Source organism: Pipistrellus kuhlii, unplaced genomic scaffold (genome assembly GCF_014108245.1).
Source record: "Pipistrellus kuhlii isolate mPipKuh1 unplaced genomic scaffold, mPipKuh1.p scaffold_m20_p_111, whole genome shotgun sequence".
In the NCBI taxonomy this organism is placed as follows: Eukaryota; Metazoa; Chordata; class Mammalia; order Chiroptera; family Vespertilionidae; genus Pipistrellus; species Pipistrellus kuhlii.
In genome coordinates, this window is record NW_023425418.1 from 505,147 (window position 1) to 530,646 (window position 25,500).

The window sequence follows — 25,500 nt, forward strand, 5'->3', positions numbered from 1 at the left end:
GCCACCAGGCCCAGAGCAGGAGGCGGGCGGACTCACCGCACACCTGGGGGCGGGCCCAGGCGGGCCCCCCTGGCCAGCGGGCTGCCCTGCCAGGCGCCGTCCTCCCCGTCGGACTCCCCAGAGCCCTGGCCCTCCTCCTCCTCCTCCTCTTCCTCGTCATCAAACTGCTGGATGCGGTCCTTGTAGCAGATCTCCAGCAGGTTGGTGTTGGGCTGCGGGGGCGGGGGCAGGGGGCAGGTGGGTGGGCGGCACTGCCCACAGCCCCACCCCCAGAGCACGGGGGCCACTCACGTTCTCGTCGGCGTCAGCTTGGAGGGAGAAGGTGATGTTGGCGGTCTTGTCGAAAGGCGCGCTGGGGAGAAGCGGGGGGTGAGGAGGCTGCGAGGCTGAGGCGGGACAGGCTGCTCCTGCCGCTCCTCCCTGCCCGCACATGGCCTCGCTATCTGCTCTTCCGGTCAGCTCAGCGGGCACCTCCCTCAGGGCCCCGCAGCCCCAGGTGCCCTGGACACCAGGCCATGAGTGGCCTGCCCGGCTGGGGGCTGAGTGGCAGGACCAGCCTCAGCAAGGGGGCTGCACACCTGGCCGGTGTAGCTCAGTGGATAGAGTATCGGCCTTCGGACTGAAGGGTTCTAGGTTCGATGCCAGTCAGGGCACAGGCCTGGGTTGTGGGCTTGACCCCCAGTAGGGGACGTGCAGGAGGCAGCCGATCCAGGATTCTCTCCCATCGTTGATGTTTCTCTCTCCCCCTCTCTTAATAAAAAATATATATTTTCAAAGAGGAGGAAATACAGTCGCAATTACCCCCCAAAAAAGAAATACCCTTTGACAGAAACTGGTTTGGCTCAGTAGACAGAGCGTCGGCCTGCAGACTGAAGGGTCCAGGGTTCGATTCCAGTCAAGGGCATGTATATTGGCTGTGGGCACATCCCTGGTGGGGGGGTGCAGGAAGCAGCTGGTCGATGTTTCTCCCATCGATGTTTCTAGCTTTCTAACCCTCTCCCTTCCTCTCTTTAAAAAGTCACAACCCTTTGCTGTTGTGATGCCTCCCCCCACCCCTCCCCAAATAAAGGAGGTGCTGTTTCCTGGTCCCCTTTGTTCAGGCCACAGGGAAAGAGGTCAAGGTCAGCGGGAGGGGCCGTGGACGCGGGCGGGGCTGACCATCCGCCTGGCGAGGATGAATGACCTCGGACACGTTTGCTGAGAAAGAGAGACTGAGGGGCGGCCGGGCTGGAGGGACCAGACAGCCTCCTCAGGTTTTATTGCAGCAGCAGCAGGAGATAGCTGACCTTCGGACACAATCAGACGGGAAGGAACCTTGGGGGCAGGTGTGTCTGCAGTGCCCTCTCAGCAAGGACACCCGGAGGCCGGCGTTAGGGTTCCAGTGAACACCTGGGGGGCCGCAGGTGCACAGACTGTTTGTTGGAAAGGTCCCGGAACAACCCCGGCCAGCGCCTTTGGCCAAACTCCCCTCAGCGGGAATTTCGTCCTCACAGACTGTCGAGTCTCCCTGCTTCCCACAGACTCGGGGGGCCCGGAGCTCACAGAACGGGCAGGGCTGGGGAGGCCCCGCCCGGGCCCGGCTCAGGGGCCTGGAACCCGCAACCAGAACCCAGGAAAGTGCTCGGAACCGGGCGGTGCCTCCGGAATCCTGCACCGGTTCCCACAGGCGGATGGACGGAGGCCTGCAGACGGGAGCCTGGCTCGGCCCCCAAGGGCGGCTCCCGGGAAGGCCCGGGGCCCTGCAGGAGGGGAGAGGGCGGACGCCGGCCCGTCAGGGCCCCTGGTCAGTCTGTCTTGAGCTTGGGGTTCTGGAAGGCGGGCAGGGCGATGAGCAGCTGGGCGGCGTAGTAGGTGGCCATGATCAGCAGGCGGCCGTGGGCCAGCGGCCGGACGAAGGTGTGCCAGGACAGCAGGCAGTCGGAGGCGGCGAAGAGCAGGGCGCCCCAGCGGGCGCTGCCGCCCCGGGCCAGGCCGCGCCAGAGCATGGCGGCCAGGGCCAGGGCGTAGGCCGACAGGGGCAGGACCAGGTCGGGCGGGAGGTGCTGCAGCAGGAGGAAGGAGAACGGGAGCGAGCCCAGGAAGACGGGCAGCAGGAGGCCGGGGCACAGGCCGCGCCACAGCATGGTGGACAGGGCCAGGGCGTAGGCCGCCAGGGGCAGGACCAGGCTGGAGGAGAGGTGCAGCAGCAGGAGGCCGGAGAACGGGAGCGAGGCCAGGACCACGGGCAGCAGGAGGCTGGGCCGCAGGGGGCTGAGCCCGAAGGCCCAGATGTAGAACAGGTGGGCCGTGGCACAGGCGAGGACACCTGGAGGGCAGGGAGTGGGGCACCCGTGAGACCCGCTTCCGTGCGTCGCCCCTGCCAGCTCCCACGGTCCCTGGTCCGTCCGTCCTCTGCTCCCCACTGGGCTTCAGCGTGGTCTGTCTGGACCCGCACCCCGGGCACACCCACCCGGGGCCTTCGCACCTGCCGGTCCCTCTGCCTAGACCCGTGGTCAGCAAACTGCAGCTCAAGAGCCACATGCGGCTCTTTGGCCCCTTGAGTTTTTAGCAAAGGCCAGCTGAGGAGTCCCCTCATTAAGTTAATAACAATGTACCTGCCTATATAGTTAAAGTTTTAAAAATGTGGCTCCCTCACCAGGACCGGTTTGGCTCAGTGGAGAGAGCATTGGCCTGAGGACCAAAAGGTCCCGGGTTCGATTCCGGTCAAGTGCATGTACCTTGGTTGTGGGCACATCCCCAGTGGGGGGTGTGCAGGAGGCAGCTGGTCGGTGTTTCTCTCTCATCGACGTTTCTAACTCTCTGTCCCTCTTAATTCCTCTCTGTGTAAAATCAATAAAACATATATATTTTTAAATGTGGCTCTCCAAAGAAATTTCCATCGTTGTACTGTTGATATGTGGCTCTGTTGACTAATGAGTTTGCCAGCCAGGGGCCTAGACCACCCCCGTTCCGGCACCCCCTTCTCTATGAGGCTGTCCTTAAACCTGTGACATGGGAACCCCACCCCTCCCCACGCCCCCACTCACCCCTGCTCAGGCCAGGCTGAGCGCCCTGAGGCGGGGGGTGCTGGCTCGCCCCGGCTCCCAGCAGCGGCCACCAGGGAGCCGGCCCTGCACCCGGGGCCCTGGGGGGTCGGAGAGGGGCAGGGCGGCCGCTCCCCTGCTCACCGTGGAGGAAGAGGTCGGGCCAGATGAGGAAGGCGTCCCCGAGGGCCGAGAAGAGCAGGGCCGCCTGCAGGCGAAGGCTGTAGCTCCCGCTGGGGCCCGGGTGTGCCCGCAGGAGCCCCGCCAGGCTCAGCACCGGCAGGCACTTGACCAGGGCGCCCAGCCAGGACGGCGGGTCCTCAGGGATCCAGAGGAGGAAGTAGGTGGTGCAGGTGAGGAGGAAGGGGCTCAGGCTGGCCGGGTGCGGCTGCGTCCGGACAAGGCGCGGCTCAGCCGGGGAGGCGGCTCCGGCCACCCCCAGCCCTGGCCAGGACTGGGGTCTCGGGGCTCCCACCCAACCCCCACTGGGGTCCCCCAGGACAGGCCCCATCTGGCCGGGTCTCGGGGTTCCCACCCAACCCCACCCCCACTTAAGGCCCACTGGACATCCAGCCCCCTGGAACCCAGCCTCTGGGGAGGCCATGACCCTCAATTCCTTAGTCTACTGAGGTCTCCGGGAGGCCAGCCCAGCCCCTCCCACACTCAGGGCCTCTCCCTAGGGCTGAGGATAGGGGACAGCACCTCGTTCCGGATGCCCATGTTCGCCTGGGACACCCGCCCGCAGAGTGGCCAGTACACGGCACCAATGGCTTTGGGGGTGGAGCAACGGCAAGCGGTTACTCGTTAACCAGTTAACCGGGCAGCCCGGCGGCCAGCGTCCGTCCTGTGGGTGGACTCCGGGCCTGACTCAGCGCTGGGCAATGTTGCCCGCCCAGGGGCGGCTCTGCCTGGCAGGGGCCCCTCCTCACCCTCAGCCTGGACTGCTGCCAGGCCCCGCCCTCCTTCACCTGGGGATGGGGCGCCTTCACCTAGTGGCCGATGGAGGACCCACTTCTCCCTCCCCCAGCGCCCCCACACCAACACTTGATGACCTAACAAATGCCAAGGACAACCAGACCTGCCCTGGAGCTCACCCCCAGCCCGGGGCCGCGGCCCTGGGGGGCCCAGAAGCACAGCTCCCATGTGTCTCTCTCCCAGCTTCGATGTTCCTCTCAGTCTCCCCCTCCCACTCTCTCTAAAAATCAATGGGAAAATGTCCTCGGGTGAGGATTAACAAAAAAATGAATGGTTGATTTCTTTTAAGAACTTTATTGGTTTTAGAAAGAGAGAGAGGGAGAGAGAGGAGAATACCCTGACAGGCTGCCTCCTGTTGCCCACCCCATTGCGGTAGGAATGACACTCCTAGGGAGCCACACCCCAGGGCTGAAATGGCTGTTTTTTTTCTTAACCCACTGATTTTAGGGACAGTGGGGGAGAGAGGGAGAGACAGAGAGAAGCATCCATGTGAGAAAAACTCATCCATCAATTGCCTCTTGCAGGAGCCCAGACCAGGCCTGGACCAGGGAGGAGCTTGCAACCGAGGTCCGTGCCCTTGACGGGAATCGAACCCGGTCCTTCCACCCGCAGGCAGAGGCTCTGTCGAATAAGCCAAACCGAACCGGCCCGGCCTGGCCTGTTCTTGCACTGACCTCCCCCGTCTCCCTCCCCCGCAGGCACCACCGAGAGGCTAGCCGCGTTTCCTGGGTCACCTCCTGCCCCCACCTCCCACCCGAGGCTGGACAGAGGGCGCTCACCAGTGGACACGTGAGGCTGGGTGACTGAGGGGGCCCGGCCACGGCTCTGGAGACCAGGCCGGGCGAGTCCGGGGGATGCTCAGGGCGCTCCCCTCCCGCCCCCCCAGAACTCCAGGTCTGAGCAGCAGCGTCTTAAACTGTCTCCTTTATTCATTCATTTATAGTTGAGTATGAAACAGCTGGGCACCCACACATACTCACGCGGCCTGAGAGGGCGCTGGGTCAAGGGCACTTGGCAACTGGGCTGGAACCCAGACCCTCAGGCACTGGAGGGGGACCCCAGCTGGACACCCCCCAAAGCCCCGCCCAGGGTCTGTGGGAGGCGCAGGGGTCTCGTGTGTCAGGGCCTCGTGGGAATGTCACCGGAGAGACGGGCTCCGGCCCGCCCGGGGAAGTGCAGGGCCTGGGGCGTGGGGCGGGGCGAAGGCACGGCCCCCTCGGCCCCCAGGTGGACCTGAGCTGGCGGCCGAGTGTGGGTGTGGGCATGGGAACCACAGGGGTGGGGGGCGGGCGGTGCCTCAGGGACCCCAACGCAGCCCCGCTGGGAAGGGGTGGTCCCCCACCTGCCCCGGCCTGGCTCCATCTGGCTCTCCGCCCTCTCCTCCCGGACGTACATGTAAAATAGAATATAGGCCTCTCTCTCTCTCTAGCTCTTTCCTCCTTGCTTTCTACTCGACTCTATATCTTTATTCAAGGAGATAAAACTCCATCTTTTTTTTCTCAGTGCAAATGGGGGTGGGTGGGGCCTGTCTCCCTGGCGCCAGCTCCTGGGAGTCCAGAGGAGAGAGCGGGGTGGGGGTGAGACGGGATGGGCTGATGGGGCAACAGGCCTTCACGGGACCCGCCCTGACCCCGCCAGGGCAGGACCCGCGCAGTGGACGAGGGTTTGGCCGCCATCACCGGAACCAGGCAGCTACCTGGGAACCAAGAGGGAGAGGGGTGAGGAGCCGCGGGCCACTGCACCCCCCCCCGCAGCCCTGGCCTGCGACTCACTGGGCGCCTGGGGCCGCCGGGCCGCCCTGGGCGGAGCCGTTGGGCACCGGGGGCAGCTGGAGGGCCTGGGCACTGTGGGGAGAGGGCACACAGGAGGTCAGAGCCTCCCCCCAGGCCCCCCCGCCCCCGCCATGGCCACCCCACACTCACCCCATGGGCTCTGGGCTCTTCTCCTTCTCCATGGTCTGGGGGAGCTGGGGGGCCCCAAGGGCTGGGACAGAGGTAGCAGGGTCTCTGGTTGCGCTGTGGGGAGGCGGGGTCAGGCACTCACGCCCAGCCGTAGGCCCTCGCCCGCAGCCCTGACCCCGCCCGCAGACCTGGGCCGCTGGGCAGGAAGTCCTCATCGGACACCGTCTGCGTGCCCCTTCCCCTCGGCCCCTCCCGCCCACGGGGCTCCCGAGAGCCGGAGGGCAGCGTGGGCAGAGGCCCTGGGCAGCACGGTCCTGTCCTGTGGACCCGGCACAGGGCCCTGGAGCCGCTCCGGAGCAGCAGCCACCCCGAAGCCGGGCTTCATTCACCCCCACACGCTCCCCAGAAACTGCCCGCAGGTCACCTGTCCAAGGAGCTGGGGGTGGAGCTTGTCCTTCGGATGGTGGCCTGGAGGTCCTTGACGCTGACCAAGGCCTGGCAGGGGGCTGGGGAAGACAGAGGGACAGCCTGAGCAGCGGGTGCAGGCCGGGGGCAGCGTGGGGAGGCGGGGGCAGGGGGCGGGGGACAGGCTGACCTGAGGGCTCCGCTACTCGGCCGCCGCCATCGCCATCGGAGGCTTCCTGAGGTGCTGAGGGGGGGGCGGGGTCTTGGGACCTGGAGGGGGAAGCAGCCAAGGGGCGGCGGTTGGCTGGAGCCTGCGAACCAGACGGAGCCGCCCCCAGCCCGGCCCTCGGCCTCACCTGAGCTGCAGAGTGCCTGGGGCCTCGGGGTCGGCTGGGCTTGGGGCGGGGAGGTCCTGGGGCACAGCGACCGGCCCCAGAGGGGCAGGGGCCCCAGGGCGCGGCTCCTTCTCCCCAGAGTCTGGGGGTGCGGCCGGGGTGTCTGGAGGCACTGGGTCAGGGGCGGCTGCCCGGCTGGTGCCTGGGAGAGAGCAGGCGGCAGTGAGCAGGGCAGGCAGACGCTGTGTCCACCGGACCCCACCGCGTGGTCACTCACCAGGAGGCTGGGGGCCAGGGTGGGGGTCAGAGGGGGGCCCGGCCCTATCGTGGGCCCCCTGGCCGTCCTCCTCGCCGTCCTCCTCCTCCTCTTCCTCCTCCTCGTCCTCGCTATCTGTGCTGCCTCCGCTCCTGCCCCAGAAACCAGATGAGCTGTTGGTGCAGGGAGGACAACGGGAAGCGTGCCCATCCCCACTCCCAACCCCCTCACCCCCCACCCCCCACCCTCAAGGCTGCCCCCCCACATTGAAGGGTAACACAAGGATGGGGGAAGTTCCTGCTGATCAAGGGCTGGCAGGCCCCAGCCTCCCTCACAGACCCTCCCAGCACAGGGCATCTCACTCGGGGGCTCCTGGTTGTTGTTAATCCTCACCCGAGGATGTCTGCCCATTGACATGGAGAGAGCAGAAGTGTGGGGGGACACAGTGCAAGAGAGACACATCAACTGGTTGCCTCCCGCACACCCCGGACTGGACCAGGGCCTGAGCCTGTAACGGAGGTGTGTGCCCTGGACTGGAATCAAAACCAGGACCCTTCAGCCCAGGGGCCAAACCGGCCAGGGGCGGGGAGGGACTCTTGTCACCGCTGAGCACGCGTGAGCACGTGCAGCTGCTCCTAGAACACTGCTGGGTGACGGACGCAGACCAAGGCCCCGGCCACCCCGCCCACGGACGGGGCGGTGGAGCAGATGCCGAGCACCGCGGAAGGAGGGCGCTGCTCTCCTTGAAATCAGACTCCAGGCCCGGCCAACGGGGACAGGAGGGCTTCTCCAACCGGGGGAGCTCCACCCGTCCCCCAACATCAGGAACCAGACGCCCCACACCTGCTCCGCCGTCCGGGCCGGAAGGAAGGAGTAACCCGACGGCAGGGGGCGCCTGTACTCCAGGCAGGAAGTGCTGCGGGGTGGGCGTTCCCAGAGGGCGCGCGAGGCGGGCCGATGCCCACAGCCACCGCCTATCTATCCCCTTGTTACCCCTCAGCGACTAGCGACAATCCCACTCACCGGGGCGTTGAGGAGATTGTAACACTTAGGAATCAATTCAACAAAAGAAATAAAAACAGACGCTCTGAAAACTTCAAAACGCTGCTGGAAGCTAAAAATACCCAAACTCAGGGAGACACACCGCACCCGCAGGGGCCAGGAGAGACAGACAACGCCCCAGGCCCTTGCTGAAACTGACAAGCAGATCCCCAAATTCCCAGGAATCCCAAGGGGTCCCGTACCATCAACACAACCTGAGCGAGACGGCAGCGCACACCTGCCTCACACCCACCGCACACCACAGGGACCCGGACGGCCGTCGGCGGGCCAGGACGGGGCAGGCACACCCTCACGCAGTCCATGGCCCCGTCCTGGGGAAGGGACAGGCCCCTCAGCAGGCTGCTGGCCCGGGGCTGCCCACCAGCCAGGAATGAGGTGGACCTGCCCGTCGCTCAGAAGAGACCAAACCCGAACGTGAGGCTAAGGCTGGCACCTCTTAGGAAGCCATGGTGACCACGACCTGGGCCTTGGCTGCTCACCCAGCGGCACCCCTGGGCGGGCCAGGGGGCACCCCACGGCAATGGCCCCGGCACAGAACGCCACACCCGCCTTCCCAGCAGGGGTCTGGGCAGCGTCCCCCCTGGGAGGGCAGGCAGCAGCCGGCAGGGGGACAGGGATGGTTCCACATGGCAGACGGGTGCCCACAGGCCAAACCTCAGGATTCACCCGCGCCTGCATGTTCCTTCCACGCCGTCAGGAAGGAAAACCCTCTGGCTCCCACAAGCCCCGGGCAGCCCGTAGGGAGGAAAACAGCGCAATGTCGCACAAAGACCTGGTCACAGGTCCCGACACCTGACCTGAGGAAGGGACCATCATCACCTGTCCTGTTACTGAAACGGGGGGAGGGCAGCCGGTGGAACAGCCACCTTTTGGGGACCCCTGCCTGAGCGCTGCGCGCTGAGAGCACAGTCCCTGGGGAGGGAGGTGCTGGCTGCAGACGCACCTGCATCAGCTGCACCCGAAGGAGCCCCTTGAGCTACAGCCACAAAGAGCCGGCCCGGCTCCTGCTGGAGCTCAGAGCGGGGCTCCCAGCCCTCAGGGCCCAGAGGCCCCACACACACGCCCCGTTCCCACAGGCTTCTCCCCCGAGCCGACGGGAACTGCCCCCGTGGGCCCCGCAGCCCCCTCGAAGCCACCAGGCCCGGAGCAGGAGGCGGGCGGACTCACCGCACACCTGGGGGCGGGCCCAGGCGGGCCCCCCTGGCCAGCGGGCTGCCCTGCCAGGCGCCGTCCTCCCCGTCGGACTCCCCAGAGCCCTGGCCCTCCTCCTCCTCCTCCTCTTCCTCGTCATCAAACTGCTGGATGCGGTCCTTGTAGCAGATCTCCAGCAGGTTGGTGTTGGGCTGCGGGGGCAGGGGGCAGGGGGCAGGTGGGTGGGCGGCACTGCCCACAGCCCCACCCCCAGGGCACGGGGGCCACTCACGTTCTCGTCGTCGGCGTTGAGGGAGAAGGTGATGTTGGCGGTCTTGTCGAAAGGCGCGCTGGGGAGAAGCGGGGGGTGAGGAGGCTGAGTCTGATGCGGGACAGGCTGCTCCTGCCGCTCCTCCCTGCACGCATGTGCCCTCGCTACCCGCTTCCCGCAGCTGCACCTCTGCCATCGGCCCCCTGGCTCCCACTCCCTGCGCGGCGCCGGCCCCCGTGTGGATGTGGGCAGAGCTGACGTCCTGCCCTCACTCCTGCCCGCCTCACACAGGTGCCCGAGGGGACGGGCGGAGCAGGAACCCTGTCTCAGCGGTGCCCGCCTGCCTGTCCCTGAACCCAGGGCTTTCTCCCGCTCGGCGGGCACTATCCTCGGGGCCACGCAGCCCCGGGTGCCCTGGACACTGGGCCAGGACAGTAGCAGGACCAGACTCAGGGGCCCCGGCCACTCCTGCCCGTCGCTATGAGGTGCTGTCACGGGTCTGCCCATACAGCTTACACGTCAACTGGCATTCCTCTGACTGAACGCGCAGGTGCCGTGGCGGAACGTTGGGGAGACGGGAAGACGCTCACGACCACACCCAGAGGCGGTTTTTAGGTGCTTCCGCCACCAACACCGACACGCAGAACCGGCCACTGAGCAGCCTCTGGAGGGCCCGGTGGCCCACCCCCGCCTCCCAGCGACCAGACCAGGGGGGCCCGGGGAGGAGGGCAGAGGCCGCGCAGGCAGCCTCCGACGGCGGCACACTCACTTCACACTCTCCTCCTGCTCCCCGAACTCCTCGTCGTTGAAGCCGAAGTGGTCAATGAAGGCCGAGGTCATGCGCTGCATCTGGAAATCCATGAAGGCCTGCAGGAGGGCGGTCAGGGCGGGAGGTCAGGGCAGTCAGGGCGGGAGGACGGGGATGGTCAGGGGGGCGGGAGGACAGGGATGGTCAGGGCGGGAGGGCGGGGATGGTCAGGGCGGGAGGAGGGGGATGGTCAGGGCGGGAGGACAGGGATGGTCAGGGCGGGAGGGCGGGGATGGTCAGGGCGGGAGGTCAGGGCAGTCAGGGCGGGAGGACAGGGATGGTCAGGGCGGGAGGAGGGGGATGGTCAGGGCGGGAGGACGGGGATGGTCAGGGCGGGAGGTCAGGGCAGTCAGGGTGGGAGCGCGGGGATGGTCAGGGCAGGAAGACGGGGATGGTCAGGGCGGGAGGACGGGGATGGTCAGGGCGGGAGGACGGGGATGGTCAGGGCGGGAGGACGGGGATGGTCAGGGCGGGAGGACGGGGATGGTCAGGGCGGGAGGACGGGGATGGTCAGGGAGGGAAGACGGGGATGGTCAGGGCGGGAGGTCAGGGCAGTCAGGGTGGGAGCGCGGGGATGGTCAGGGCGGGAGGATGGGGATGGTCAGGGCGGGAGGACGGGGATGGTCAGGGCGGGAGGACGGGGATGGTCAGGGAGGGAAGACGGGGATGGTCAGGGCGGGAGGTCAGGGCAGTCAGGGTGGGAGCGCGGGGATGGTCAGGGCGGGAGCGCGGGGATGGTCAGGGCAGGAAGACGGGGATGGTCAGGGCGGGAGGACGGGGATGGTCAGGGCGGGAGCGCGGGGATGGTCAGGGGGGCGGGAGGACAGGGATGGTCAGGGCGGGAGGACGGGGATGGTCAGGGCGGGAGGACGGGGATGGTCAGGGCGGGAGGGCGGGGATGGTCAGGGCGGGAGGACGGGGATGGTCAGGGCGGGAGGACGGGGATGGTCAGGGCGGGAGGACGGGGATGGTCAGGGCGGGAGAGCGGGGATGGTCAGGGCGGGAGTGCGGGGATGGTCAGGGCGGGAGAGCGGGGATGGTCAGGGCGGGAGGACGGGGATGGTCAGGGCTGGAGGAGGGGGATGGTCAGGGCGGGAGCGCGGGGATGGTCAGGGCGGGAGCGCGGGGATGGTCAGGGCGGGAGCGCGGGGATGGTCAGGGCGGGAGGACGGGGATGGTCAGGGCGGGAGGACGGGGATGGTCAGGGCGGGAGGACGGGGATGGTCAGGGCGGGAGGGCGGGGATGGTCAGGGCGGGAGGACGGGGATGGTCAGGGCGGGAGGACGGGGATGGTCAGGGCGGGAGGGCGGGGATGGTCAGGGCGGGAGCGCGGGGATGGTCAGGGCGGGAGGACGGGGATGGTCAGGGCGGGAGGGCGGGGATGGTCAGGGCGGCGGGAGGACGGGGATGGTCAGGGCGGGAGGAGGGGGATGGTCAGGGCGGGAGGACAGAGGACACAGGCGGCGGGGCAGGGCGGCGGGCCAGCCCGGAGCCCCACCTGCTGCAGCACGGCCTCCTCGGGGAAGCTGAACTCCTTGAGCCGCTCATCGTCGTCGTCGCTGGAGGAGTGCAGGTGGTGCGTGTTCACCTGGGGGAGCGGGGCGGTGAGGGCCTGTCCGTGGGACCGGGCGCGGGCACTGCGGAAGCGGGAAGCTGGGCCTCACCAGGTCCACCATGTTCTTCTTGTTGGTCTCGGCCAGGGGTCCCGACACGAAGGCCTCCCACTGCTCCTGCTGCTCCGCCGACATCTCCTTCAGCAGCTGCCCCAGCTGCTCGGCGTTGGGCCCCTTCTCGGCGCTCTGCACCAGGGCGTTGGCCATCCTCGTCAGGTGGCCCATGTAGCCTTTCCGCGGGCCGCCTGCGGACCTGGGGGGAGGCCGGAGCTGGACACTGGCCGCCCGGCCACGCCCACCCGGAAGGACGGCGGAGGGACACTCACTGCACACGCTCGTTCTCCTCCCAGGACGCCAGGATGCGCTCCACCAGGCGGCACTGCTGCAGCAGCTGTGGGGGACCAGCAGTCACAGCGCCACCCGCAGACCAGCCGGGGCCGAGGCGGCCCCCGCTGCTCCCTCCGGAACGGACAGCGCTCCATCCACACAGCCTGCCCCTCCCCGGCGAGCCCACTCGGCTCCTCAAACACCGCGGCCTGTCCGAGCCCCGTCCCTCCGGACGGCAAACCCCAGCTCCCGCCGAACGCTCCTCTGAGGGCCCGGCAGCCGCCACCCGGGGGACGTGCTTCCCAGGACACCCCCCTCCTGAGCTCACTGTCCCTCACTCCCGTCGCCCCCTCTCCCCCAGTCTGCGGCCCCACCCCCAGGATGGGAAGCCACACCAAGCAGGGCTCCAGGACAGGCGGGGACAGACGGGGGCGGAGCCCAGCCTGGGGGAGGGGAGGGGACCCCAAGGCCCTGCGCACGTGTTTCACGCCGAGGTTGGGGGCGGGCGTCTCCACGCTGCCGTCGGCAGGGGGCCCGGCGCTCAGCATGGTGCTCACGCACGCCTCCACTTGCGTGTGCAGGAAGTTGTTGAACACGTAGTGGAAGAAGAGGTCCTGAGGGGGAGGGGAGGTGCGGGCTGGCATGGAGACCCCCCGAGGCCCCCCTACCCCCCCCGCCCCCCGCCCCGGCCCTGCCCCCGCACCAGCATGGTGTTGGGCACGTCCAGTGCCAGGAGCTCCTGGGTCAGGGCCGCGTCGTTGGCGCTCAGGGCGCTGGCCAGCAGCTTGACCACGTGCAGCCGTGTGTTGCCCAGAGGCGGGTCCAGGACCCCACACGTCGTGCGCAGGGTCTCCAGCTGCAGACACAGAGGCGGCTCCGTTCCTGGCCTCGGCTGCCCGGGGCCGAGGAGCACCCTCCCGCCACCCCGGGCCGCCCAGCCCACCTCCAGCGGCTCGAACAGGAGCTGGTGGAAACGGCTGAGCCGCGGGCGCAGGGCGTGCAGGGCGCCCATGCTGGACACGGGGCTGTCCAGCGTGGCCTGGCCCAGCAGCTCCAGCTGCCCGTCCACGCTGCTGAAGAAGTTGTTCACGATCACGGACTCGGACCTGCAGCAGGCAGGGCGGAGGCAGTGAGCGGCCCGGACAGCCGGTGCACACGCACGCGTGCGAGCACCCCAGGAGAGGAGTGAGGGGCTGCGAGGACACGAGGCGGCCTGAGGGAGGCACCAGGCCTGGGGGCCCTAGGGTGGAAGCCCCACTGCGTGCTGGACAGTGACGCCCGAGGGGCCCTGGGCGGGGACGCCAGCAGGAAGCCGTGGCAGCTGACGTGGCCGGTGTCCGGCTGGCGGTGGGGACGGGAGGAGCCCTCCGGGCGCCGCAGAGCGGGGCCCTCACCGTGGCCGCTGGGGCTCCAGCAGCGTCAGCAGCACCTGGACCCCGTTGACGAGCACGGACGGGTTCAGCTGGCCCTCCAGCATGTTACTCAGCAGCTGCTCAATCGTCTCCTGCCTGGGCAGGGGGGTCAGGGTCAGGGTCACGGGCTGGACCCAGGCTCCCAGGCCGGCATCCCCCCAGGGCCAGTGCTCCCGCAAACCCACCTCTCCAGGGTGGCCAGCAGCTGGTCGGGCTCCGGGCTGTCCTGGACCTGGATCACCTGCTCCCGGCTCAGGCGGATGATGTCGCACAGGGACTGCGACGCGTTGGAATGTTGCTGGGGGGTGGGGGGGGGGGGCAGGCAGGGAGCAGAGAGAGCAGAGCGCTGAGGACCAGGCTGGCTGCCAGGCCCCCACGGCCCAGTGTCTGCACCCCCATGAGTTGGCCATCTGGCCCCGGCCCTTAGGAACGGGGAGGAGAATGGCACAGGCACAGGGACACAAGGACCGAAGCTCCAGACACCAAACACTGGAGGGGAGAGACGGCAGAGAAAGGAGGAAACCCAGGAAGGCTTCCTGGAGAAGGAGACGTCCACAGAAGCCCTGCGCCCGTCATGGCCAAAGGGGCATCCACCCACTGAGCAGAGCGATCCTCGGCCTTAGCCAGGGATGAAGCACCGACACGCTACAACACGGATGCACACAGGACACGGTGCTCAGGCCAAGGCCAGCCGTGGACCACACGTGTGACTGCATGTATATGAACCACGCAGAAGGGCAAACCCAGAGACAGGAGGCGGACCGGTGCTGCCAGGGGCTGGGCACACGAGGGGAATGGGGGCCGCCGACGGGCACAGGGTCCCCAGGGTCACGCTTCCGGAGCGGCACACACCGGCTCGGTGACAGCTGCCCCTCTGAGCACACGGGGCACCGAGTCCACGTGAGGAACAGGTGGGCAGAGCACGTGACTCAGTCTCCATAGAGCTGCTGCCAGAAAGGCCACGCAAGACCAGCACATGGGCAGACACCCAGGACCCACAGACCCGGACCCACAGGCAGCCTGGACCCGGGACAGTGGGCACCCTGTCCCTCTGCCACCAAGGCTGGACGGCCGCCACCCTCCCGGGACGGGGACAGGCCGGCCCTGGGTGCTGACCACCTGCTGGGGGGAGGGGAGCGGCCCGGGGAGGGCAGCAGCGAGGATGCTGGGACAGCGCCGGGACACAGAGGCCTCTCACCAGACCTGCTGGCTCAAGGGAGGCTGTGCCAACTTCCGGGCTGGAAACATCCTGTGGGTAAACCCCGTTCTGCTCCGCCACCACGCCAGGGAGCGGGGAGATGGGCACCCGGCTCCCAACGCCTCTTCTCCTCACCCCCCTCGGGAGGGCGGTGTGTCTGGGACACTCACATTGTCATCCTTGGACGGGTGGATCTGCTCGATGAGCCGCTGGACGATCTTCTCCTCGTTGAGCCACTTGGGGTGAGAAAGAAGGCGGCTCCGCTCACTGGCCCGCCTCCCGGCCCCGCCCCTCCCGGCCCCGCCCCTCCCGGCCCGCCCGCCCGCCCGCCCGCCCGCCCGCCCGGAGCTCACGGTGACCACTTCCTGCCGCAGCTGGGGCCGCTCCACGCAGGTGAGGAGCCGCAGCAGCAGGTCCATGATGGCCGAGGTGCCGAGGTGCTGCAGCAGCAGGTCCACAAAGTCCTCCTTCTTCCGCAGGAAGGACACGAGCTGCGGGCACGGCGCGTCAGCCGGCGGGACCGCCCCCCCCCCCAGGGGCGCGTCAGCCGGCGGGACCGCCCCCCCCCCCCCCCCCCCGCCCGCGGGGGCGCGCAGGTCGGCGGGCGGGTACCTGGTCCGTCTTGCGGTTGATGAGGATGCCCATGACCTTGCTGAAGAAGCTGGCCAGCAGCGGGTTGAGGCAGCCGCTGCTCTGCAGGAAGCCGTAGAGCCGGTTCAGCAGGGACTCGTCGGCGCCCAGGGCGTCATTGATTTGGGGCACATCCGAGGTCAGGATCTCGCAGGCCACATTGGGGTACCTGGGGGGCGGGGAGGGGGCTGTCACATCCAGAGAGGGAAACAGATAAGGGGGAGAGCCAGCAGCGCCATTCTCACCTCCCTGTCAGAACCCCACAGCGTGCCCACCCTCCTGACCCCACAGGGAGCGGTCACCTCCTGCAGCCACCTGCTGGTCCCCAGGGCGCGCCCTGGCCCCGGTCACCACCGGAGCCTCCCCTTCACAGTCTGCCCGGTGATCTACACGCCCCCCCTCCCCCCTCCATACACTGCTGGAGGGCCGCCTGCCCAGTGGGCCGCCCTGTCCGCGGGACCACAATCTGCTGGAGGCGCCCTGTGTGCTGGAGGCGCTTTGGGTGCCTCCTCCCCTGGGCTCCTTGGAGCAGGGCAGCACCCAGGGGCCAGAGGGCACAGGCGGCGAAATGGAGGCTCCCTCAGTGTTTCCGGCTCCTGTGAGCCAGACCCCAGTCCTTGGAGACACTGGACACACTCAAAGGAGGGGGGAAGCTGGGAGGGGGACGATGGCCTGAGGTCAGAGCACCGGAAGGAGCAGGTATATGACAGACACATGGACGTCAGAGGGGTCTGCTGACCCTGCCAGGTCCCCGCACCCACATCACTCCCACTTTACAAAGGGCACGGGCAGCCCTCACCCAACACCATCTGGCTCAGGCCACAGGCACAGAAACCACAGAGATGAGAACCATACCACCCAGGGGTGTGGGGGCCGGGCAGAGGGCGGCACCGGGGACCAGGGAAGACGAACCGAAGGGAGCCGTGCCAGGCATGGGCGGTGCAGGGCCCGAGAAGGGCGGTGGACCAGGGCGGACCGAAGTGCCCCCAACAGGGCCCTGCCAGCCTGGCCCCAGCACACCCAGGGCCCTCAGTGCCCGGAGGGTGACGGGGTGGGTGGGAGAGAAGGGCAGAGGAGTGTGCAGGGAGGGCGGTGGCCACCCAGGGCCATGCCAACTCTGCTCCTGGCACCAGCTGGGCACAGGCACATGTCATCCAACTCATGCCCCGCAGGAGGAACGTTACAAGAGAACTACCGGTGAGAAGACTCTGCCTGGAGCTAGAGGACTTGCTCTAAGCCACGTGACGTCACCCGCTGGGACGCTGGGCTGTAGGGTGCTCAGTCACCATGGGGGGCCGGAGGGGGGGAGCAGGCGGGGGACAGGGAGCTCTGATTCCTCCTCACAACTGCACTGGATGCTACACTCATCTCGACAAAAGCCCAATGGGAGAAGACGCAGGAGAAAGGATGGGGGGTGGGGGGGGACACTGAAACAAGACTGGCCAGCCGCTGCTCCCCACAATCAAGACGCTTCCACGGAGCCCGGCCCCCGCCTCGGCCTCCTCGCCCCACCGGGACCCCGGGGACGGGCCGTGCAGCTCACTTGTAGCGCAGCCGCTCCTCGCCGCTGGCCGGCGGCTCCTGGGTGACCCAGGCCACCATGGCCTGCAGGTGCGGCGGCCGCAGCAGGAAGTCCAGCAGCTTGCGGTTGACCACCTTGCACTCCTGCAGCACGTCCTCCTCGTCCAGCAGCTCGGGCAGGCTCAGGTCCTCCCGCTCCAGCAGCGTGTCCAGGTGCGAGCTCGTGTGCAGGTCAAACTTCCAGAACATGGCGCCCTGCGGGGAGGGCTGTCACCGCTGAGCCCGCCGGCCGACTCAGCAAGCACCGGGCCCCGGGGCTCCCCCAGCTGCCTCTGGTCCAGACCCCTGAGGCCCTCTGTCCTGCTCAACCCTCAGCCCCAGGCCCAGAGAGGCCCGCGAGGGAGAGTCCCGGCTGTCCCCACAGCTGGACAGGGGCCCCAGGCGGGACCAGAGCTGTGCTCATCCTGGAAGCCCGGCCATCAAACCCGCTTCCATCTGTTTGCTGAACAAATGAAGTGCCCATGACGGCCGGCACGCAGCTACCATGCAGCCCAGCGAGTCGCCACGTGGTGCAGGGCGTGGGGCGGTGGCAGGCAAGGGAAGTCTGTGCCGTTGCCTGGATGCCACACACACACACACAAACACGCCCAACCCCCTCCCCACCCACAGCCCAGGATAGGGAAGAGGGAAACGGGGGGTGTTCCCAGGACGGGCCGAAGGATGCATGACAGACAGGGTCCCCGGCTCAGCAGGGAGGACAGGCAGGCTCCCAGCCCCAGAGGGCGCCCTGGCTGTGACCCTCAGGCCAGCCCGAAGCATCAGGAGCACCTCCTGCAGAGCGCTCACCAGGCGCCGGGTGGACCCGAACACAGCTATCCCCACTGCCCTGTCTGAGGGATGCATCACCCCATTACCCAAGGGCAGCTGGGGCTCTGCAGCCCAGCACGGGCACTGGCCAGCTCACGCCCTAGGCAGAGGCCACTGCAAACGGACCCAGGGGACGAGTTCCTCCTGGGCACCTCCAGACCCGCTGGTCAGGCCCTCTTCTCCGATGCCCGAGCCCTCTCTGCCCACACCGCCTGGCATGGACGGTTAGCCAGCCATGGACAGAGCAACAGCCCGAGGAGAACGACGCTGACGGGGAAGCAGCCGGACTGAGCCAGGGCGGGGCCAGGGGGCAGTGACCAGCCTTCCAAGCCTCTGACCATTCAAGGCCCTGCTGCCCCCGTTCCGCTCCGGCCTCCCTGGAGCCTCAGTCCCCTCGGCCGCCCAGGAACACGTGGCTCTGAATCCACAGCCATCCTGAGGGTCTTGTCTGCTCCCAGCCCCGGCGACACGCCTGGAGGCGTGGCCGAATGCAGGCCAGCCAGGAGGGGACAGGCCCCCAGGGTCCTGTCCTCACAGTCAGACGGTCCGGCCTTCACCCCACCCCCACTCAGGCCACTTCCCAGAGCCACCGAGGTGAGTGTCTCACGTTGGTTCCTGGCCCAAAGCCCAGGATGGCCGCTCCAGTCCCTGAATTCAAAGCGCCAAGGTCCGGTACGTGGGTCCCAGCCTGCCGGGCACATCAGTCACAGGAATGACCCACGGGCACTCCCCACGCCCTGCCTGCGTGACAGAACCACACGCACCCCCCTCCCGAGGCCGCCGTCAGCACCCGGCCTGGCACGGAGCCTGAGCTGAGGGCGTCACCTGGGCTACAAGAAGCCAGGACCTCGACGTGGCAAGCATACCGCCTGCTCCCACACCGGCAGAAAGCGGCCAGAGAGGCCAAAGGCCGTCACCGGGGACCCCCGCCGGGGGCCTCCGTCAGGAGCCGCGTTTCCTTCCACCAGAAGCCCCCAAAGTCCTAAAACCGATTCCGTACCACTTCCCCGTCAGTCACGCCTCCACCCGGACGCCCATCGCGGGAGGCTGCAGCTGTGGCCGGGCAGGAGCCCCTGCCCAGCGCGCTGTGAACGGTGAATCATACGGTGTATGAATTACATCTCAACAAACCGTCACCAAAACAAACAGACCAGGCTGCCCGGCGTGCGGGGCCGGGCCCAGGCACCCGGCTGCCGGGGCGCCAGCTGAGCGGAGCCACCCGTCCCCCTCCCACCTCCCGACCAGTCCCCGCACTAGGTGCCCCCAGGTGGAGCAGGTGGGCCCAGCCGGCCCTGCCCAGAACCTGCACCGCGTGGGGCACCGGAGGAGGTGGAGCAGCGTTTATTCCCATGTGACAGAGGCAGGGAGGAGCCCCGACTGCCAAGAGGCAGACCCCGGGCCCAGGCCCTGCCAGCCCCACTGTCCTGACTAGAGGCCCACCCCCTCCAAAGCCGTGGTTAGAGGGTGCAGGCTGTCCCCCCCCCATCTCCCTCAGCCCCCCCTGCTTTGGACAGCGGTGGGCTTCCCTCCCACAGCTGGCTTTCCAGCAGGGAGGGGGCGGCTGCAATAAGACGGGGGAGGAGGGCGTTTGGGGGAGCTGGGGGACATGGACTGTGGATCCAGGGGCCTCACAGCCCAGTGGCCCCTTCAACTCTCCGAACCTCAGGCGGCCCCTCCGAGGAGGCTGCCAAAACAGGCGACCAAGTGTTGTTGGGGGCCTACACACGTCACTTCTCAACGCGAGACAGAGCACAGAGGCCAGCGGGACGGGAGGGGACACACGGAGGAAAAGGAAGCCTTCCGCCACAAGCACTCCGCGCTCCAGCCCAGGCCCTCGGGTGCCCTGGGCCAGGCACCTGGCATCCGGGAGCCTCGCTTCCTGTGGGCGAAACGGGCACCTCCGGCCGGAAGGGCCGCGCTGTACGGACAGCTGGCTCAGGCAGGTGACAGGAGAGCCCGCAGGTGCTGGCCCCTTCCTGTCGGCCCCGAGGGGACCCCGCACCCCGGGGTGGCCGGCCCGTTTGCCTGCGTGATCGAGTCATTCACACAGCGTCGGGCGCCACACTCCCGCCACCCCCACCCTTCAGCTTGTAGCAAACCAAGAAAACGGAAGTGACTGCCGCTGGTTTTAGCGACCGTTTGACAGCGAAGCCGGCCGCAGGCGGAAGAGGGGGGCTGCCGCGGGAAAGGAAGCCGCTGAGCACCAACACCGCCCCCCCCGCCGGCTCAGGGGTCGGCCTGGCTGCGGGCCGTCCCCACTGTCCCTGCTGCCCCGCCGTCCACACAGCTCTGCCTGCCGGGCCCGCGGACAACCCTCTCTCCCACACCCCTTCCTCCCCGGCCCCGGCCCCAGGGCTCGGCAGAGGCTGCCACCCTCAGGACACTGGCTGCTCCAGGGAGACACAGGCCAGGCGAGCCCATGGCAGCCCGTCCTTCCGTCCCCTCAGGGCCCGCAGGTGGGAGCGCAGCCAGACCACCTCCCTCTGACTCCCCCGCCCACTGTCCCCTCGGCCAAATCTGGAAAGGGGACGGGGACGGGGACGGGGACGGGGACGGGGACGCCTGGCTGCACGGACGGGAAGCCGGCAGCGGCAGGACGCCGTGCATGTGCTGCCACACAGCCCGAGACAGACCGGGCAGGCAGGCGGAGAGGGACCTGGCCAAGGCCACCGGGCAGGTTCGGGAAAGCCTGGGGCGCCCCCGCCAGGCGCCCTGCCCTCTGACCCCAGAGCTGACTCTCCTAGGGGGTGGCTGCGCGGCCAGCACACAGAAGAGGCGGGGACACCAGGCCGAGGGCCGACCGGGCCGAAAGCTCCCACTCAGTACTGTCTCCGGGACGGGCCATGGGTTCAAAGGAACAAGAAAAAGCACCACACGCGCACACACACACACACAGGACTGGAAACGGCCCTTGGAGATGGGAGCGGGGCCAGTCACAAAGGCTGGGCTCCATCCTGCCTGTCCAAACCGAGGTCGCGGTGGCTGCGGCCAGGACCTACCCCCGGGGGCCCCGGTGACCGCACGGGGAAGAGCCGCGGCCGGCCGGCCGGCCCCGAGGCTGGCCTGTCCCCACCCCCGTGTGGGCCTGCCCACTGCGGGCCGGGCCGGCCGGGAAGGCCTCACCGGCACCGGCACCGGCTCTCACCTCATCTCGGCCTGCCACCCGCATGGCGCTCAGCACTCCCGCCACACCGGGCGCTCCTCGGCGCCCCGGCCGGCCCGAGGCTCCCGCCTCTGCTCCGGCTCCCAGGGCCTCACTAGCTGCTCGGGGTCCTTCAGGCTTCGGCGCAGCCACCACTTCCTCCAAGAAGCCTCCCTGACGGCGCCGGCCGGGGCCGCACTTCCACGGCTTCCGTGGCGGCCTTGTGACAGCGCCGGGCGCTCTGTGACAGCGTCTCTCTGTTGGGTCACCTGCCTCGCTGCCGGGTGCCCGTCTCCCAGGACCCAGCCCGGGGGCCGGGGCGGGGGGGCGGGGAGGGGGGCAGCGACCTAGTGGATGAATGAAAGCTGCAGGTCCCGGGGCCACAGGTCCTGACAAGTTGCTGGGACTGGAGACGGCCGACCGGACGCACCAAAACCACGGAAGTCAGTCAACACACACAACACACACAGTGGCTCCTGGGTGGCAGCAGAGCTGACCGGCCAAGACTGCATCGCGCCCAAGGGCAGGGTGCGGGCACTGGGTGGGCTCAGCCCCGGGCCCGGCTTGCCAACACCCCGGACTCTACCCATCAGAAACCCTTCCCCCGCCCCCACTGGTCCTAACAACCAAAAACGTCTCCAGCCAAGGCCAGTGTCCCTTGGGGGACACAATCACCCCCAGGGGAAAGCCACTCCCCGAGATGATCCCTAACCAAACCCTAACCGCCTGCGGGGGGGCCCCCCCCAACCCTGCTCCCCGGCCGCCAGCCAACCGCCCAGGAGCGGCCTCGGGGGAGGATGGGAGGGAGTCCCCACAGATGCTGCTTTACCGCTCTCAACCCCAAACCACACCTGACAGCCCAGCTGTCTCACAGGAACGCCCTGCTTTCCAGGCTGGTGGGAAAGGGACCGTCTGCACGTCAAAGAGCAGCAAGAAAGACCTCGGGCCCTGGCCGGTGTGGCTCAGTGGATAGAGCGTCGGCCTGAGGACTGAGGGGTCCCAGGTTCGATTCCGGTCAAGGGCATGTGCCTTGGTTGCGGGCACATCCCCAGTGGGGGGGTCTGCAGGAGGCAGCTGATCAATTGACCGTCTCTCATCGATGTTTCTAACTCTCTGTCCCTCTCCCTTCCTCTCTATAAAATAATCAATAAAATATATTTTTAAAGAAAAGAAAGAAAACCCTCGGCCAGCATGACTCAGTGGCTGAGCATCAACCTAGGAACCAGGAGGACCTGGGTTCGATTCCCGGTCAGGGCACAGGCCCGGGCTGCAGGCTCGATCCCCAGTGTGGGGCGTATGGGAGGCAGCTGATCCATGACTCTCTCTCATCATGGATGTTTCTCTCTCTCTCCCTCTCCCTTCCTCTCTGAGATCAATAAAAATATATAATTTAAAAAAAGAAGAAGAAGAAGAAAAGACCGCACTAGGTCACCCTCCGGGCACGGCCGAGCAGCCCCCTGCCTCCCGACACGCCTGCACCCGGCCGCACACGCAGACGGGTGCCCAGGCCCGGACCCGCCTCCCCGTGTGCACGCGCGCGGCTCCCGCCATAGGGAGGGCCCTCCCAGCCCCGTCCCCACACCCCCGCTCCTTCCTAGAGAGACAGCCGCCCGCCGGGCCAGTTCCACCGGTGCCGCCCGGCCGGCCTCCCACGGCACCGGCACCCTGGGTGACCTGCCTGGGCCCTGCAGGTGGGTGGCCCAGGGCCGGGCCCCCAAGGCCGGCGCCCCTGCTTCGCACCCGGAGCCGGCGGGGCCCTGCCCTCCGCAGGCCGCAGCGTGGAGAACGGAAGTGCCCCCAAGCCCAGCGCCCAGGGAGCCGGGGCCCGGGGGGCGGGCGGGGCGGAGGGAGCCCCACTGCTGCCGGGGGAGCAAAAGCCCCCAGAGGACCCGGCCGGAGGGGTGCCAGGGACGGCCGGAGGGGTGCCAGGGGACGGGTCTGAGGAGGGGAGGGGTGCCAGGGGACGGGTCTGAGGAGGGGAGATGGGGGGGGGGACGGCCGGAGGGGTGCCAGGGGACGGGTCTGAGGAGGGGAGATGGGGGGGGGACGGCCGGAGGGGTGCCAGGGGACGGGTCTGAGGAGGGGAGATGGGGGGGAGACGGCCGGAGGGGTGCCAGGGGGGAGCCGGAGGGATGCCAGGGGACGGGTCTGAGGAGGGGAGATGGGGGGGAGACGGCCGGAGGGGTGCCAGGGACGGGTCTGAGGAGGGGAGATGGGGGGGAGACGGCCGGAGGGGTGCCAGGGACGGCCGGAGGGGTGCCAGGGGACGGGTCTGAGGAGGGGAGTTGGGGGGGGGGGGCAGGGAGAGGCTGCAGGACAGGGGGAGGGGCCTGGGAAGGGAAGCCAAGGAGTGGAGTGGGGATGACCTACAAGGGGGAGGAATTGGGGGGCTGAGAAAAAATCTAAGGGACTTGGGGGGCTGAGGAAATCTGAGGGACTTGGGGGGGCTGAGGGACTTGGGGGCTGAGGGAAACCTGAGGGACTTGGGGGCTGAGGGACTTGGGGGCCTGAGGGACTTGGGGGGCTGAGGGACTTGGGGGCGGAGGGACTTGGGGGCTGAGGGACTTGGGGGCTGAGGGACTTGGGGGGCTGAGGGACTTGGGGCTGAGGGACTTGGGGCTGAGGGACTTGGGGGGCTGAGGGACTTGGGGGCTGAGGGTCTTGGGGGCTGAGGGAGACCTGAGGGACTTGGGGGCTGAGGGACTTGGGGGCTGAGGGACTTGGGGGCTGAGGGACTTGGGGGCTGAGGGACTCGGGGGGCTGAGGGACTGGGGGGCTGAGGGCCGCGGCTGGCTGGGAGGAGCCCCAGGAGGAGGAGGGTCGGTGGGGAGCTGAGGGGCCCGGCGGGGCTCCCGTGGACGGGGTGCGGGGCTCGGGGAGCCCGGCCCGGGGACGGGGTGCGGGGCTCGGGGAGCCCGGCCCGGGGACGGGGTGCGGGGCGCGGGGAGCCCGGCCCGGGGACGGGGGGCGGGACTCGGGGTGCCCGGCCCGGGGACGGGGTGCGGCACTCGGGGAGCCCGGCCCGGGGACGGGGTGCGGCACTCGGGGAGCCCGGCCCGGGGACGGGGTGCGGGGCTCGGGGAGCCCGGCCCGGGGACGGGGTGCGGGGCTCGGGGAGCCCGGCCCGGGGACGGGGTGCGGGACTCGGGGTGCCCGGCCCGGGGACGGGGTGCGGGGCTCGGGGAGCCCGGCCCGGGGACGGGGTGCGGGGCTCGGGGAGCCCGGCCCGGGGACGCGGTGCGGCGCTCGGGGAGCCCGGCCCGGGGACGGGGTGCGGGACGGGCGGCAGCTCACCTGCGCGGAGGGGCGGCGGCTCCTCGCACTCGGGGCTCATCGGGGCGCCCCCCCCGCCCCGCCGCTGGCGGCTCCGGCCCCGCTCAGGGCCCGGTACGTGGGGGCGGGGGCGGCGGCTCTCGCGCACGCGCCTCGGGCCTGCGGAGGGGCCCTCGCGCGCCGAGTCCGGGGTTCGGGTCCGCGCCGGCCGCCGCGGGCGGGGTGCAGGGGCGCGGTCGGCGGGGTCGCGAGGCCCGCTCGGCAGGCTCTCAGCCGGGAAGCCGCCCGGTCTCCGGCCCAGGCCGGTCGGGAAGGCGTCCTCCGCGCAGTCCGCCGTGTGAGCGGCGGCCGGCGGCGCGCGAGGCCGGCTTCCTCCGCCGCCTCCTCCTCACAGCGGCGGCGCCTCCCCGCTTTGCAGTGGGCTCAGGGCCTCCGACTCCCGGCTCCGTCCGCCACGATCCCACAATCCCCCCGGCGCAGGGGCACGCAGGAGACCCCGCCCTCCCGCGGGCGTCGGGGTGCGCGGGGTGGCCGCGCGCCGGGGCCTGCAGTGCGCGTGCGCGTGCGGCCCGGCCTCTCCCGCCCCGCCCACCCGGACCAGCTCCGCCTCCGGATGCGCCTGCGCCGCCTGGTGCCAACGGTCTCTCCCAGAATAAACCCTGGCAACGCAGCGCGCAGGCGCCACCGCACACCCGGCGTTCTCTAGGACTCCGTTCCAAAACCAGAGACAATCCGGCTCCAGGATTTCCCACTCGCTTCAGGTGGCAGCCGGTCTGAGTCTCTCTCCCTCCTTCATTCATATTCCTTTCTATTTTTTAAAAAATATATTTTATTGATTCTTTACAGAGTGGAAGGAAGAGAGAGAGCTAGAAACGTCGATGAGAGAGAAACATCGACCAGCCGCCTCCTGCACACCCCCCACTGGGGACGTGCCTGCAACCAATGTACATGCCCTTGACCCCCGGAATCGAACCTGGGACCCCTCACACCGCAGACCGACGCTCTACCACTGAGCCAAACAGGCTTCATATTTTTTTTCTAAGCTCCGGGTTCAGCGCCTGAGGAATTCTTTTTTTTTTTAAATATATATTTTATTGATTTTTTACAGAGAGGAAGGAAGAGGGATAGAGAGTTAGAAACATCAATGAGAGAGAAACATCGACCAGCCGCCTCCTGCACACCCCCCACTGGGGACGTGCCTGCAACCAATGTACATGCCCTTGACCAGAATCGAGCCTGGGACCCTTGAGTCTTCAGGCCAATGCTCTATCCACTGAGCCAAACCGGTTTTGGCAAAGCCTCAACTTTTATTTATTTATTTTTTAAAATATATTTTGATTTCAGGGAGGG

At 68.4% G+C, this 25,500-nt stretch overlaps 2 protein-coding genes across 11 annotated transcripts; both read right to left on the reverse strand.

Moving 5' to 3' along the window:
- PPP6R1 (protein phosphatase 6 regulatory subunit 1) lies at positions 1-24,673 on the reverse strand. 9 transcript variants are annotated; one of them, XM_036432509.2, is made up of 23 exons: positions 24,172-24,673; positions 16,891-17,123; positions 15,330-15,516; positions 15,071-15,208; positions 14,888-14,953; positions 13,705-13,817; positions 13,502-13,615; positions 13,051-13,213; positions 12,811-12,963; positions 12,587-12,721; positions 12,107-12,171; positions 11,832-12,033; positions 11,666-11,755; positions 10,129-10,226; positions 9,381-9,438; positions 9,125-9,300; positions 6,917-7,047; positions 6,661-6,841; positions 6,495-6,574; positions 6,324-6,405; positions 5,920-6,013; positions 5,771-5,852; positions 4,908-5,694 (listed from the first exon to the last, which is right to left on the reverse strand). In XM_036432509.2, the coding sequence occupies exons 2-23, from the start codon at positions 17,115-17,117 to the stop codon at positions 5,498-5,500; spliced, it is 2,832 nt and encodes a 943-aa protein (XP_036288402.1). In that variant the 5' UTR covers positions 17,118-17,123; positions 24,172-24,673; the 3' UTR covers positions 4,908-5,497. The 9 variants fall into 9 exon arrangements, with proteins under 9 accessions (XP_045435680.1, XP_036288402.1, XP_036288401.1 ...); XM_036432508.2 differs by lacking the exon at positions 24,172-24,673 and having other exon boundaries at positions 5,771-5,853; positions 5,921-6,013; XM_045579721.1 differs by lacking the exon at positions 24,172-24,673 and having other exon boundaries at positions 5,551-5,694; positions 5,771-5,842; positions 5,921-6,013.
- Positions 1,462-3,783, reverse strand: LOC118715920 (lysoplasmalogenase-like). 2 transcript variants are annotated; one of them, XM_036432520.2, is made up of 3 exons: positions 3,726-3,783; positions 3,168-3,411; positions 1,463-2,305 (listed from the first exon to the last, which is right to left on the reverse strand). In XM_036432520.2, the coding sequence occupies exons 1-3, from the start codon at positions 3,741-3,743 to the stop codon at positions 1,785-1,787; spliced, it is 783 nt and encodes a 260-aa protein (XP_036288413.1). In that variant the 5' UTR covers positions 3,744-3,783; the 3' UTR covers positions 1,463-1,784. The 2 variants fall into 2 exon arrangements, with proteins under 2 accessions (XP_045435684.1, XP_036288413.1); XM_045579728.1 differs by lacking the exon at positions 3,726-3,783 and having other exon boundaries at positions 1,462-2,305; positions 3,168-3,549.
- Positions 24,674-25,500: the final 827 nt, after the last annotated feature.

Excerpts from the sequence above, each read along its gene's own strand:
- LOC118715920 (XM_045579728.1), bottom strand. The coding sequence starts at position 3,534 with ATGGGGCCTGTCCTGGGGGACCCCAGTGGGGGTTGGGTGGGAGCCCCG. Across the intron at positions 2,306-3,167 it reads GCCCGACCTCTTCCTCCACG|GTGTCCTCGCCTGTGCCACG; the intron begins GTGAGCAGGGGA and ends CCTGCCCTCCAG.
- PPP6R1 (XM_036432509.2), bottom strand. The coding sequence starts at position 17,117 with ATGTTCTGGAAGTTTGACCTGCACACGAGCTCGCACCTGGACACGCTG. Across the intron at positions 15,517-16,890 it reads GAGGAGCGGCTGCGCTACAA|GTACCCCAATGTGGCCTGCG; the intron begins GTGAGCTGCACG and ends CCCGCCCCCCAG. Across the intron at positions 5,853-5,919 it reads AGAGCCCAGAGCCCATGGGG|CTCCCCACAGTGCCCAGGCC; the intron begins TGAGTGTGGGGT and ends CCTGTGTGCCCT.